This window comes from Rhipicephalus microplus, chromosome 6, assembly GCF_043290135.1.
Source record: "Rhipicephalus microplus isolate Deutch F79 chromosome 6, USDA_Rmic, whole genome shotgun sequence".
NCBI lineage: Eukaryota > Metazoa > Arthropoda > Arachnida > Ixodida > Ixodidae > Rhipicephalus > Rhipicephalus microplus.
Genome location: NC_134705.1, coordinates 41522479 through 41538636, shown reverse-complemented (window position 1 = coordinate 41538636; position 16158 = coordinate 41522479). Strand labels below are relative to the sequence as shown.

At 44.9% G+C, this 16158-nt stretch overlaps 1 protein-coding gene across 1 annotated transcript in view; it reads right to left on the bottom strand.

The window, feature by feature from the left end:
• Positions 1-16158, bottom strand: part of LOC119168700 (DNA polymerase theta-like) — a 323110-nt gene that overhangs the window by 146015 nt on the left and 160937 nt on the right. The window contains exons 15-16 of the mRNA XM_075867640.1: positions 10273-10519; positions 102-2053 (exon numbers count right to left, since the gene is read on the bottom strand). Of these exons, the coding sequence (XP_075723755.1) occupies positions 102-2053; positions 10273-10519 (2199 nt within the window). The remainder of the gene's footprint in view (positions 1-101; positions 2054-10272; positions 10520-16158) is intronic.

Here is a 16158-nt window from a genome sequence, read left to right as displayed (position 1 = left end):
CAGTACATAGGGCTGTGCAATAAGTAAGAACTTCAAAGATGAATGAGCAAACTGCAGACAGTGTGAAGCTATCTGAGAGTACGTAAAGCAAGGGTACATACCTAATGGCAGGTAATGCGCCTCATACTTCCCCCAACAGACGGCGACACCCGTCACACACTTGTTGTCACAGGCAAAGGGGTTCTCACAGGACTTGAAAACAAGCCTCGCACTCTTGGTCGGCCCAATCGATGGCCGCACTTCCACACGGCTCCTGACAGTGAGGGCCATCGCAAACTCTTTTTGCTTCTCCCACTGGCACAAGAAGTCCCGCACAGACTCGACGCGCTTCCAGCTGAACTCTTCCCTCACTCGGTCGGCCAGTGAGTTCAGCGAATGGTCACTGCTGTCGTCGGTCGAAGAGAACAGCTCGCCCTCGGAAGCACTCCTCTTGTGACCTTTGGAAGACTTCGAGGAGTGTTCGCTTCGTTCACTGTCGGAGCTGTTGCTGTTCGACTTGACAACAGCGTTACCTGGAGAACTGAAAAGTTCTGACAGTGCGGAGCTTCCGAGGGAGCAGACGCCCGCAGAAATCTCGACAGTAGTGGTGTTTGTCGTCAGTGGTTTTTGACGGGCGGGGCTTGGTTGGTCGTCGTCCAACATGCCACTGGAAATTTCGAAACATTGTGCATCATCTGCGGCATTCTCGGCAATGTCATCGGAGAGCGTGACTCCATCCATAGCTTTGACAGTCTGGCTGTCAAGAACAAAGCTGCCACTAAACCTGTAAGATTCTCTCCTGGGAGAAGAACCCACGGTCTGGCTTGTGCACTTGTATGGTGACGTGTTACCTCGCATGCTTTTCTGCAGAGTTAATGGTGGACTCTTGAGCTTAGAAGTCCTAGGAACCGTGGCTTGAAAAAAACTGCTTCCTATGCCAAACGACTCGGCCATCAATGAAGCACCCTGATGGTGTGCAGACGGCCGAACGTTTTCCTCATTCTGGCGAGACCTCCAAGTCTGCGATCGCAACACTCTGTTGTTGGGGGAGGTGGTGAGTGGCGATGTTCTGCGGGTGGTACGACTTGTTTTCTGAGCGCTACTCTTCTTGCCAGACAATTGAACTTTTGGGGATCGGACTCTTGCTTTACGAGGTGGGCTGTTTTTAGGTGGTGTCGGTACAATTTCTTTTTCTACATTCAGCATCTGTGTGTTGACAATAAGACTTTCACCCAGCATATAAATGTCGTCATCCTTCGGTGATGGAGCCACATTGGGCTGCGTCATAGCCGGAGGTGACTGTGCCTCCTTGCTGACACGCTCCGTTGTTGGTAAAGACAGCGGAGAGCTGTTATTCTCCCACAACAAAATGGCGTCGTCCAGGTTTGACTCGATGAATGACTTAGCCGACTGTGGTGAGTCCACACAGGCATGCCTCGCTTCCAGTGGCGATCTCTGCGACGCGACAGGTAAACTACCAAAAAGCCCGTCCAATGTGAGGCGCTCTTCGTCTTCCGAATCGTGCACTTCCAATTCAAGATGAGCAATGGTTCCACCCGGTTGCAGTGACGACCATGGGATCAAAGACTGCGTCTCGGAAGCATCATCGTGCGTTTTATGTTCAGACTCGAAAGCAACTGCTTGTTTTGGTGAAGAAAATACAATGGGTGAATCACTGTCACTTTTTCTAATGCGCGAAACTCGTTGAGATATGAAAGCTTCCCTAGCTGGTGGTGAAAGTTGGCGTAATGGTGAGACAGAATTCTTTGCCGACGTACTGACATCATTTCCTGAGGCATCTTGCCGTAGCCCATTACTCAACGAATTGATGGTGTGAGTGCCTCCGTGGCTGTTTTGTGTTTCTCTTTCTTGAAGATTCTCAGTATCCCCATTGTCTGTGTGGCTGTTCTTCGATGCAGCCGATCCGGCAGCTGCATTGGCCTTGTTGGCCCAAGCCACAGCCACACCCAGGGATCCCTCAACCACTGCCCTAGCCTCACGCACCAGGATGTTGGCCAACTGTGTGGTTGTCACTGTGCCGTGCGCCGTCAAGTGCCAACAGCGGGACTCACCCCTGCATCCGAACAATGAGAAGACTTGGATTATGGTGCAAGTGCACAGAAGTCTGTACACACAAGCACACCAGGAATTCCTACAACCAGAGCTATCCAATGATTGCACGATATATGAGCAAAGCTAATATGACAAGTGCGACGTTAAACATTGCAGAGAAATGCTGATTCAGTTCAAATTTAACATCAGATCAGTACTTCATGCTGCACAGTAACATTTCAGCAAATAAATGAGCCAACTGTAGTGGGAGTTTAAAAGCCAGATCATCCTGCTTCTGCATGGACATTTTCTTGCAAGGTCATAAATCTTGCGATAATGAAATCTAAAGTGGTATGGAGAACTTACACCACCGAGATGAGCCTGCTTCTGAAAATTTCAAACAGCATAAAGCATTATATTTCTATCTTGGCATAAGAATTCAAAACTAGATACAATCATTTTGTATGGTCATATGGTCGTGACGATACAGAAGACTCCAGCAGAACTCGGAAATATGTAACTCTATTTGGCCAAACTTGTGGCTCGGAAACAAAGCTAAACTGACAGTGAGCAATGCACCCTAGACCTACACTGATAGTGGCGAACAGAGCGTCGGCCGCCACTAAACTAACAAGTGATAGAGCGCGTCGGCTTTTATTTTATTTTATTTTAGTATTAGATTTCAGTGTTATTGCTAGCCCCCGCATAAATTCCAGAGTGGACTCAAGTGTTCATGTTGTGCATTTATTACATCGCAAGGTTCTAGGATTACCTAGATAGTTCCCAGTCAATCGGACATGCTTTGCGCAAAGCAGCAATTACATTGTGATGGAGTCAACATGAAGATAGAAAGGAGCACGTGTGTGGCAATATAAAAAAACCTTGATTTATTTCAACCTTCTTCATCATAAATTTTTCACATTTCCCAATCATAGTTGCATAGAAATACAGTCAAATCTCATTATAGCGAACCTCAGGTTAACAACTTTTTCAAAAATCCCCCTCTAAATGTTCATTGGTTCAATGTAAACATATTTCCCTACTATGAATTTCTGAAAATGAATGTTTCAGAATATCATCTTGAATTTCATCTCCCTCATACCTCCACAACACTTCAAAATATCGAGTAGCGGTTTCAAAAAGTTACTCGCAGCTGTAAAAATAATTCCCAGTTTCGTACCTTCCATCATCATCATCAGAACGCTCAGTACTTCTCCATGCGCCCGCCCTATTCAAATGTGCGACAGCCCTATCACCATCATCATCACCTGGCACTTGTTTTGCGTGTCAAGCTTTGCACTGTTGCCTTTGTTTTCGTAGGGCAGCTTTGCCTGCGTACTTTTTTTTAGCTCTTTCATTGGTGGTTGAACAATCAAGATGGGCTCTGGAAGCAGCACGAAAGTAATGCTACAACATCGAAAAATGCGACACAAGTGACCTGTGGGATGAAGTCGCCCATGATTACACATGCATGATTCGCTAACGCCCGAACACTATGCACAGTGCGACGAAACATGCACGTGAGCTTAGCTGACGACTGATAAGATCCATACGATTTGTCATGACAAGAAAATGGTGACGAGAGCAAAGACGACATTGAAACGGTGCGTGCGAACCAACATGAAGAAGAGGTATTTAACGATGATGTTTCAGAGTAGGAAAAAAGGATGTGCACACTTAATAAAAGCTCATCTTTCAGCAGTCAAGCTGCCTACATCAGGATAGATCGAGTTCTGCCTCAAATAAATGTGTACTTATGCGAAAACTCACGTGGTGGCTGAAGTATTAAGAAAGGGAAAGAAGACAACCACCTGTTTGTAGCGCAAAGCCACAAGGAAATCGGTATGGATTCCTCAGAAAGAAAAGCTTCTTAGTTACCGAAAAAATCATCCTGGTCCAGGGTTCGAACCAGGGACCAACACCTTTCTGGGGCGGTTGCTCTACCAATTGAGCTAACCAGGAATACAGCTAATTAATGTGGACAATTGGGCCAGTTGGTGATACATAATCTAAGTATACTGCACTTGTTCTTGTCTTTTTCTCATCCATGTTTTCTACCACGTAGTATGCTTAGATCTAAGCAGGAAGCTAGCAATTGACAGCATGAAAGCGAACTTCTCAACAACTAGAAGCACTTCGACACAAATGAGTTTGCAAGGTGGCTGAAGGAAGGATTCCCTTGGGGCTTCGTGCTACAAACAGGTGGTTGTCTTCTTTCCCTTTTATAAATGTGCACTGGTTCCGTAATATTTGGTGTATGTTTTTTTGCACTTATTAAAGCATAACATAGTCTTAAATGTATGGACAATCTTCCACAACTGGTTTGCTCATTCAAACGTAGATTGCAACACAACGCTGTGAACGTGTCCTTACCACGGCGGTCTTTCTGCCGTGGCCTTTTGCAGCACTGCTCAAAAACTGCTTCGCGTCGTCTGCTTGGCGTCACCATAGTGTCTGCATGCGCGCCAGTAAAAGCGAAGCAGAAGCTATGCGGACACCTGAGCAGATCATATGACGCAAATGTTCAGCAGTGCTGCAAAATGCCATGGCAAAAAGATGGCCACGGTAGGGAAAGTCAACATGGGCGCACCTATGGGTGCCGTTTCCTTCCGCCTCAATCTTATCATATCATCATCTTGCGCTGTGTGGCCTGTAAGTTCATAACGCACCCATTAATTTACTTTATATTAATATAATGTCCTGAAGCTTCGAGAGCAATGTATTCGTTGGTATTTTGTAGTTTTCTCTAGATTTATTATCGAATTCTTGGAGACACAGCTTAGCAAGCATGGCTAAATAAACACAGCTAATCTCCTTAATACAGACAGTACATACCTGATGTCTTGGCCCCAGCGCGAGATAACACGAAGCATTAACTGATTTCACCATTTATTTATAGCTGTGACGACAGTGGGCGAGTAGCAAGCGTGAGTTTGGATCGATCAAGCGGACAGTCGCGTCTGCATGGGCACTGCCATGTTGGCTTCTAAACAGAGCTACCAGGGCTCACGGCCACGGCCGCTTCACTGCCCCGATGCGTTTCCTTGGGCAACTGGTTGGGAGAAGGCCAGTTAGCAATCACGTGAGGAAACGTGCCAGCGCACGGGGACGCCTGTGAAAAATCGTCCTACAATTTTCGCTCAAATTTTTGTACTTTCACAACGATTTTTCAATATAGTCAATGATTTTTAGCGGTCCCTTGGGATTCCTTGTATCGAGATTTCACTGTACATTAATTGCTTTCTCACCGCTTAACAAAGGAGTATTTCCACACAGTTGCAATTTATCAAAGCTTCCAGTTATTTGAAGCATGTCTGAGAAGCTTCTGTCAATAACTAGGTAATTTAGCAAAGTCTAAATAAAGCAGGCCAAGACTAACGTCATTTGTACAAGTCCTCTGACATGATGCAGTCAAGGAACAGACTATCGCGCCCGCTTCATGCCTTAAAATCAGGCATGCAGCAAACACCACTGTGCCATCTGCTGTGGCTATCACATCCAACTACGAGAACCTCATCTCAAAGGTCATGTGAACGCAACTTGAGAAAAGCTGACAAGATTTTGTTACAACACTTTGAACTAAAAGTAGCACATTTTGGGAAAACCCATTGTGCTCTACTATTAGTAATGGTACAAATTTTGTGGCCAACAGAGGTATGCAGAAACTTCATCATCATCATCATCATCATCATCATCATCATCATCATCATCATCATCATCATCATCATCATCATCATCATCATCATCATCATCATCATCATCATCATCATCAGCCTGACTACGTCCACTACAGGAAAAAGGCCTCTCACATGTCCCGCCAGTTAACTCGGTCCTGTGCTTACTGGGGCCAATTTATGCCCACAAGCCTCTTAATCCCATCTGCCCACCTAACCGTCTGTCTCCCCCTAACCCACTTGCCTTCTCTGAGAATCCAGTTGGTTACCCTTAATGACCAGCGGTTATCCTGTCTACGCGCAACATGCCCGGCCCATTTCCATTTCCTCTTCTTTATTTCAACTATATCCTTAACCCCGATTTGTTCCCTGATTGACTCTGCTCTCTTCTTCTCTCTTAATGTTACACCTACCATTTTCCTTTCCATTGCTCGATGCGTCGTTCTAAATTTAAGCTGGACCCTCTTTGTAAGTCTCCAGGCCTCTTCTCCGTAGCAAAGTACCAGCAAGATGCAGCTGTTATATACCTTACTCTTGAAAGATAGTGGCAATCTACCTGTCATGATTTGAGAGTGCTTGCAAAATGTGCTCCACCCCATCCTTATTCTTCTAGTTACTTCAATCTCGTGGTTCAGCACCACGGTTATTACATGTCCTAAGTAGACATAGTCTTTTGCAACTTCAAGTGCACTATTACCTACTCAAAGCGCTGCTCTCTTCCAAGGTTGTTGCACATTACTTTCATTTTCTACAGATTATTTTAAGACCTACCTTTCTGCTCTCCCTGTCTAACTCCGTAATCATGAGTTGCAATTCATCCCATGAGTTACTCAGCTATACAATGTCAACAGCAAAGTGCAGGTTACTAAAATACTAAGATACTCTCCATGAACTTTTATCCCTAACTGTTCCCTTTTCTAGGCCTCTGAAAACCTCCTATAAGCGCGCAGTAAATAGCATTGGGGAGATTGTATCCCCCTGCCTCAACCCCCTCTTGATTAGTATTCTGTTGCTTTCTTTATAAAGCACTACGGCAGCAGTTTACCCCAAGTAGATTTCTTTCAGGATGTTTACATATGCTTCGTCGACGCCCTGATTCCGTAGTGTCTGAAAGACTGCTGATATTTCTACTGAATCAAATGCCTTCTCATAATCTATGAAGGCTATGTATAGTGGTTGGCTATATTCTGAGCATTTCTCTATTACCTGGTTGATAGTATGAATGTGGTCGATTGTTGAGTAGCCTGTTCGAAAATCTTGCTTATTCCTTTGGTTGATTTATTTCTAGTGTTGTCTTAGTTCTGTTAGCAATTACCTTTGTATATAGCTTGTATACGACAACGAGCAAGCTGATCGGTCTTCAAGTCCTTATCATCTCCTTTCTATGTATTAAGATGATGTTAGCATTCTTCCAAGTTTCTAGTACTCTTCCAGTCAGGAGACACTTCGTAAACAGAGTGGCTAGTTTTTCTAACACAATCTGTCCTCCGTCTTTCAGCAGATCTGATGTTACCTGATCCTCACCAGCAGCTTTGCCTCTCTGCATCCCCTCCAAGGCTTTCCTGACTTCTTCTATCATTGCTGTTGGGAAGTCATCTAGGTTACTGCTAGTTCTTATATTAAGGTCGTGGTTGTTCCGGCTACTATACAGATCTCTAAAACTCTTCTGCTATTTTAACTATCCTATCCATATTGGTAGTTACTTTGCCTTCCTCGTCCTTTAGTGCATACATCTGTTTTTGCCTATCCCAAGTTTTCTCTTCACTGCTTTGACACTTCCTCCGTTTTTCAGAGCATGTTCAATTCTCTCCATGTTATGCCTTCTTACATGGGATACCTCATGCTTATTAATCAACTTCGAAAGCTCTACCAGCTCTATTTTGTCTGTTGTACTTGATGCTTTGATGCTTCTTAATGAGATTCTTCATTTCCTGGGACAGCTTACCAGTGTTCTAAGTACCATACCTCCAACTTCCACTGCACACTCCTTAATTATAGTCGTCAGATTATCATTCATTGCGTCTACACTAAGGTTGGTTTCCTTGATAAGAGCCGAGTACCTGTTCTGAAGCCAAACTCTGAATTTCTGTACTTTCCCTCACAGTGCTAGCTCATTGATTGGCTTCTTGCGTATCAGTTTCTGTCGTTCTTTCTTCAAGTCAAGGCGAATTTTAGACCGTATTATTCTATGGTCACTGCATCAGACCTTGATTGATTTGTGGGGTTTAACGTCCCAAAACCACCATTTGATTATGAGAGATGCCATAGTGGAGGGCTCCGGAAATTTTGACCACCTGGGGTTCCTTAATGTGCACCCAAATCTGAGTACACGGGCCTACAACATTTCCGCCTCCATCGGAAATGCAGCCGCCGTAGCCGGGAATCGAACCCGCGACCTGCGGGTCAGCAGCCGAGTACCTTAGCCACTAGACCACCGCGGCGGGGCCTGCATCAGACCTTGCCAAGCACTTCCACATTCTGCACAATGCCTGGGTGTGCACACAGTATAAAGTCTATTTCACTCTTATTTTTGCCATTAGGGCTCCTCCATGTCCATTTACAATTCCCCCGTTTTTGGTAGCAGGTATTCAATATCCATAAGTTATTGCCTTCTGCGAATTCTACTAGTAACTCCCCTCTGGCATTTTTAGTACCAATGCCATAATCTCCTACTGCTTGGTCTCCAGCCTGCTTCTTAACTACCTTTGCATTGAAGTCTCCCATCAGTATAGTATACTGTGTTTTTACCTTACTCATTGCCGATTCCACTTCTTCAAGGAAGCTTTCAACTGACGCGTCATCATGGCTGGATGTAGGCGCGTAAGCCTGTACCACCTTCATCTTGCATCTCTTATAGAGTTTAATTACGATGCCTACCACCCTTTCATTAATGCTGCAGTATTCCTTTATGTTGCCAGCTATGTTTCTGTGAATAAAGAACCCCACTCCCAGTTCTATTCTGTCAGCCAAGCCCTGATAGCAAAGGACATGCCCATTCTGTAGCACCGTATAGGCCTCATCTGTCCTCCTAACCTCACTGAGCCCTATCATACGCACTCAACACCCTCTAGCTCCTCAAATAGTACAGCTAGACTTGCCTCACTAAATAATTTTCTAGCGTTAAACGTTGCCAAGTTCAGGTTCCAATGGCGGCTTGTCCGATCCAGAGATTCTTAGCACCCCCAGCTGCATTGCAGATCTGACCGCCGCCGTGATCAGTTGCTTCGCAGCCGCTGAGAACTGAGGGCCGTGAGTTAATTGACTTATGCACGTTGGAGGCAGTGGCCAAATACTGCACCAGGGTGGCCAATCCTTCTGTGGTGAGAGAGTGCGTTACTGGCGGTGGTCACCGGTGAGGCGGCACCGCAGGCCTCTTAATGCAGTTCCATCACCACGCGAATTTTTTTTTTATCCGGTTAGGAACTGCACGGCACCAGGGTTCAAACTACGGACCTCTTGCATGCGAGGCGGATTCTCTAACTACTACGCCATTGCTACATTCATTAATATTTAACAAACAGAAAGTTAAAGAAATGTCTAACCTGACACTTGGCAAACATATCCACAAATCTCTAACTGAAATTCTTTGCACAACTTTCTTGCCCCGGAAGTTAGTTAATTCATTTTCCTTAACTAAGCAAAATCATGCAAAGCAAAACAAACAAAATGAGACTTGCTCCAGAGAGTAGCAACAAGCATTGGTTGTGTAATCATAGAATGTGTCAGCATATTTTTTTTACTCTGGCTAGAATTAGCTGGGACACCTTGCAGATCCCCTATTATTTGCCTAGTATGGTCCTCATGATTGAAATTCCATTACACCATCTTTAATTTGTGTGCATGTATGAATAGCCAATCAAAGATATGTCGTTCTTTTGTTCATTCAGCATTTATGTTTGAATTTGGCTTATCTGCCCTCCAGTTTCTTTATGTGCAGCAGGAGAAGGTCTAATGCATTTCTTCCTATTCAATCGAAGAATGTGTGCTCAATTTTCATCGTAAATTTTCCATATTTCCTGTCCAAAATTTTGTTACAAACAATCATTTCATGCTGCTGGTGCAGTTTGGCACTTAAAAAGCAATAAATTTGCAGAAAAGTCAGCTTCTTAGCAACAAGGAGTCGCATTCGCAAATAGCAAGGACACACCAGAATGCAATGAAGAGCAGTTCACAAGCATGATGTCATGGGCGTTGAAGTACTCTTCTCGTATTTTTCGCCAGTGCATTTGAGGAAGGTTTCTGAACTTTGTAATGTTGTTAAACTAAGCACAAACAGACGGCAGCAAGTTGCATGATGTAAGAGTGAGCTGGTCTTGTTCCATCAAAATGGTGTTTCCTGCATGTGGCTTTTCACATTTTCAACTCGAGGTATGAGAAGATTTTCTGGGTATTTATTGTGCTGAAGTGATTTACTGACACTGCTCAAATAACTTAGAAGGGGAGGTTACATTGAAGACATGGATGCTGGCAGTGACCAGGATGCAGTTACAAGCACTAAAGAAGCAGGAAATATACCCCCAACTACTAAAACTGTGTGATCACAAGTCAACCCTGGCAGTCAACTTACCTTCCCTGGAAGGGTCCTGTGTTACGCAGGATAATGTCAAGCTCCTCAGGCACCACCTGGGCAAGGGCCGCAGGATCGAGAAAGCCTGCATCAAAGACCACTCGTGCCAGAGGGCCGTCCAGGCTGGGCAGGGACAGCAGCGGGCATAGCTCGGGCTGGACGCCAAAGTGCAGCCGTGCCTGGAACTCGGACACCAGCAGTTGCAGGTGACGCCAGCCCAGCCGCTGGCACAGCACACACACCATGCCTAGGGGAGGCAGCAAATGGCTTCGTTTAATTGAACTCTGCAGTTTCACAAGCCAATGCCTCTACGCGATTACGAGTTGTGACACAGTAGAGAATGGTGTAATCCTTATCATCACAAGGATGCCAGCTTCTTCAACGTGCCACTCAACCTTTGACCACAACAGTTTTTGCATTTCGCCCCTGAGGATTTATAGTCAGCCCATTTCACCCATATCATTTGCATTTTTTGCCATAGAAGATTAAACCTGCATGTTGAAGCTTAGCAGTGCAGCACTGTAGTTAGTAAGCCACAAAGGTTGGTGGTAGTATGTCCAAAATGCTGTAGCCTGAGCACAAACTACCAAAAAATATTAGTGGGCTCAGCTACATACCCCCCCTCCATCTCCACACTTTTCATGATGGCAGAGTAACCACCCTCATCACAATATTTTATCTCCCTAATCCCCTGTTTCGTAGATACGGGGTCTCTTTTGAGTTTCCTCCAACTTCTCAGTCTAGTGATTTTCTTTCAACTGGATGGAAGCTCCTCATGGCAAAATGTTAGGATTGATGACTTTATGGTCAAATATGCATAAGAGAGAGAAATATAGCAAACAGACTTTTATCTATGAATTATAAGGTACCCGCAAACAACAGTGAAATTCAAGCTTTTATTTAAGCTGATCTCAATTTTCTCTCAGTTAGCATAAAACAGCGCACAGCAGATTTTTTTCCTACTATGACATATATCAACAATCACACAAAATACGGGCACACACAGTGAAGACTATACCCGCTAACAGTCACATTTAAAGACAACTAGTTATAGTGCATTTGTGTTCTGCACAGGACCCCAATGAAGAACCTTTAAGTAATTATTTGTTATTGTTTTTACAAAGGTCAGAGAGCATGCAATTGTACGTATGAGATGCCACTCTAGCGGCCCCTGTAAAACCTATGCTTCGGCATTTTCCGATAACTTCCATCTAGCGTATGTGCTGATGCTCATTTTTATGAGCTCCAAAAGAATGCTAAGCTTTCTGTCAACACTGAGCCACACAGTTTTGCACTGCGAACAGCGAGAGCTAACGCTAAAGCCAGAGCCCTACCCAGTTACCATAGATTCCCCTGCATTTTCCATGCTTGAAACTTGAATGCGTCTCTCGCTGCCTTTACCAGTCAGCACCCATCCATTCAATACAACCTGGTTAAACCAGGCATGTTCTTGCCATGAAAAATGACATTCATGATCACAGTGGTCAGCAGAGAGGTCACAAGTAGATGAAGAGTTCAAATTGTGACCTTATGTACTGATTCAAAGTGCTGGCTAAACATTTCAATTATTACATTATTTGCCATAGTAAATGTCGTTAACAACAGCATTTCAGAGCGTTCCAGCTTGCTATCATCTATCATAATTACATGCACTAAATACACTGGAGTGTCACATGATGTATGACTGCTTTAGACCTCAAAACTAAAGAATTACTACTTCAAAAGACTTTCACTCCCTTTCTGAATAAAACCTGAGCCTGCATAATTGTGGCAATAAGGCCTTATTTGAAAGAAAAGTTAGTAAATATTGTATAACTCTGTCCCAATCAGCCCCAAAGCCCTGATTTTGTAAAACAATTTTCTAACAGTGAAAAGCTGGCACTACGACATCCATTAACAAAAAAAACCCTGCTGTGTCATAGCTGCCGCAGCTGTGTTGTCTTTAGCCCAGCTGCCGCAGCTGCGCTAAAGATAACCCAACTGCCACTGTGTGAAGCAGCAGCTGCCACCAAGCCATTGCCTTAGCAACTGCCAGAGTTTGTTACACCATGGCTTGGTCACAGCGGTTTAAACACATTCTGAGGGGCAAGCTTTGCACATATTCTGAACCCACTTGTTGCCATTTTTTGGCTGCTGTTTCTTCAGCCAAACACGCTGGATCCAATCATTGCCACAGTAGCGATTTCTGACCTCCAGCATAACGAAGTGAGGGTCAGCTAGCTTCTCTATTTTGAGCTTTGCATAACTTTGTGCGATCTTTCCACAATAATTTAGAAATAATTTGCACCTAAGATGTGAAACACTCAGTGTATAAACTATTATGACAACTAATATTATTAATTAGTTCTAATTAATACTTGTCTAGAAAGACAATGAGCCCTTAAATTCACACTTCTTTTCTTCCGCGGATAAAAGTGATCATGAGCATCAATGGTAGGGCTGTAGAAGGGAGCTTCATAGTTCAAGGAAAAGGTGAATGCATAGAATTTACAGTGCGCAAGAAGCAAATCTCTGTTATACCAGTCACGTAAGTGTGCACCGCTTGAACAAAATCAAATGTTGATCAGAACAAAGCATAAAAAGGCTAAATATCCTGTTTTAATTTTTCAGTGTTAATATTCTTTTACAAAACCCATTCTCAAGGGCACTTTCTTTTTCCTTGCAGTTTCAAAACCTTAAGTGAATGGTTCTTGATAAAAATCAACATTATCTTTGTCATATTTCCCCCCCAAACTCCTCTACGTGTATCACACGAGTTGAATTTTAATCAATGGTTCTCATTATTATTCATCATTGCCTATAATTATATGCATTGCCAGGGGAAAAATGCTCCTGGGATATCCCATTCACCGTGCCTCACCCCATCTGATGCCACCATATGCCATCGAATTTTCTCACACCCCGAAATTCCTCACAGTGCATGCCCTCGGCTTCCCCTGTTCTGAAACCCATTCTGCAAGCAAAGGTAGCTGTCAGAGACTGATTATAGAATATGTCTTTTTGATGCCAACGTTTTCTATGAAACTTGGATTGGCACAAGCAGAGTGTTACACCAATTTCAATAAAACTGAATAACACTCAAATATTTCCCACACACCAAGGAATATGCTCGCGATCTTATATCAGATACATTAAATAATAATGTGAGCTAACAGACAATCATGACAAGAAAAGTTTATAGAATGCTACTAGAAGTAATTGTAATGTAAATGTGAAGAAAGAAAAGTGGACTAAAAGATAACTTGCCATGGGCAGGGACCGAATCTGTGACCTTCGAATAACGCATCCAATGCTTTCCCTTGTGAAAATGTGTAACTGAGAATTCAAATGGTTTCAACTGGCATTAACTGGCATCAACCGGTCCCAGTTGCAGGCCAACTGGTTGAAGCTGGGAATCAACTGGTACAGTTGGTCCCAGTTGCAAGTGGTTCTGGTCCCAGTTAAACCTCAACTGGTTTCAGCTGGGAATAAACTAGAACAGTTGGTCCCAATTGAAACAGGTTCCAGTTTGTGGGGTCTCTCAATGACGAAAGCCAGGCTGTTGGAGTGAACAGACACAGCAGACGCAGTCGGAATGAACCAAAACAACACATTTATTTAACTAAGTTTACAACAACGATATTATCAGCCGAATTATAATATTATAACATTCATTTGTGATCAACAGGCAAAACAACCTTACACAATATTACACAACTCTCAACAACATGACAAACAAGGTGGTGTCGCTAACGCCTGATTCACAACAAGGGCCCCCGGCACACGGTCCGCGGTGCCATGCACCGGGGTCCCACTGCGAGAGACAACTGTTCGCGCCAACCGCCACCAGCCAAAGCGACCCGCTCATCTCTCCCGTGCCGCCACCCAGGCTTGCCGCCAGACGTCATCCCCGGCACTACCGTTTTAACCAAGATGATGATGGTGGTGATAAACGCTCGCGAGCACAATGCCACCTATCTCTCAATAGCTGTGAACCCCTAAATGCGGTCTATGGGCAAGACACGTGCGCCTTGCGGCGCAAATAACTTTACAGGGGGTGTCAGCACCCACAGATCTTTGTTACCTTATTTCAAACCACATCCCCAAAAAATGTGAAAGAGCTCGGCTACACAAGCTCTAACAAAAAATGACAACACAAGCCCCTAAATAATGTCTGTGCACCACGGCACCGCCGCCGGTCGACAAAGCTTCACTGTCCAGCTCGACGACTTCTAGACACGTTTTCTGGTTGCGACCAGCACTCATGAGGGCGCCGGACTGCAAACAGTTGCGCAGGTTCCAGGCATGTCCATCGCCCGATCTCAAGACCGCATTCCTGGCCAATGGCGAAGACGATGTCCAGAAGACAGCCAGCCACGGGATACATAATTCTCGATGCTCACATTCCAAACACTCGACAGAACAATGCAGTAGGGCAAAGGGAAGAGAGCTTCGGACTCCTCGCCCACGTGGTACGATGGTCAGTACTGCTAGTAAATACATCGGCAGCGGCCAAGATTTCCAGCTAAAATAAAACAAAGACCACTTTTCCTAACTCGTGAATTGCAAAATAAAACACCTCTACGCAACGATCCACCTAGTTGTGGCACGTGCGACAGGTGGCATCCACTAAGCACCCAGCCTAGGTGCAGAACAATTGACATCCACTAAGCACCCAGCCTAGGTGCAGAAGAGGCAGCCGCAAGGAGACACCCACTTCGTAAGGTAGCCCTACTCGCTCGCCGCACACAGCAGCTTACCGAGCGATCGGCGTCCATTGTCCTAGATGGTGTCACGACGCCCGGCGTCGCGCCACAATACATGTCAGCAACGACACCCGACTCCCTGAGCCCAATGAGATAGAAGGAGCTATGTACAGAAAATCGGACCATCCATAAGGCTTTCGTACTCACTCGCTTTGGGCTTGGCCTACAATCCACATGCTCTAAGCTTTGCTCACCCCAGGATGCAGACCAGATGGCTCTCGTACCAACTCAACAACGCTCTTGAAAAGCAATGAGAAGAACAAAAAAAAATGCTAACGAGACGGAAAAAAAAAACTCAACGTGCCAAAAAGTTCGGACACTCTACAAGAACTGATCTCCTCGTTCTCAACAAAACACACCAATGACGCTAGCCATAGAAGTCCTTCTAGGCATCCTACGTCTACTCTTCCCCAGTTCAAAAATGGCTGTTCTGAACCACGAAAACCGACTTCCGATACTCCAAGAGCATCGTAAGAGTTTCCACATTGGGCAGCCAGTGTGGGGTCTCGAAACGGAGAGCACCACGCTCTTGGAGTAAACAGACACAGTTTACACGGTCGGACCAATCGAACAACACACATTTATTTAACTAATTTTAGAGTGACGATATCACCAGCCAAATTATTATAACATTAATTTGTGATCAACAGGCTAAATAAGCTTACAGAATATTACACAACTCTCAACGACATGACAACCTTACAGAATATTACACAACTCTCAACGACATGACAAACAAGGCGATGTCACTAACGCCTCATTCACAACAAGGGCTTCCGGCAGACAGCCCGCGGTGCTGTGCACCGGGGTCCCACTGCGAGAGACAACCGTTCACACCAACAGCCAGCAGCCAAAGCGACCCGCTCATCTCTTCCGTGCCGCCACCCAGGCTTGCCGCCAGACGTCATGGCCGGCGCTACTGCTTTAACCATGATGATGATGGTGGCAATAAATGCTCGCGAGCACAACACCACCTACCTCTCAATAGTTGTGACCCCCTAAATGTGGCCTATGGGCGAGACATGTGCGCCATGCGGCGCAAAAACTTTACAGGGCGTGTTACCACCCCCACAAGTTAGTAGCTGGTCCCAGTTACAGCTCAACTGGCTGCCAACGGGGACCTTCCCCAGTTGAACTGAAA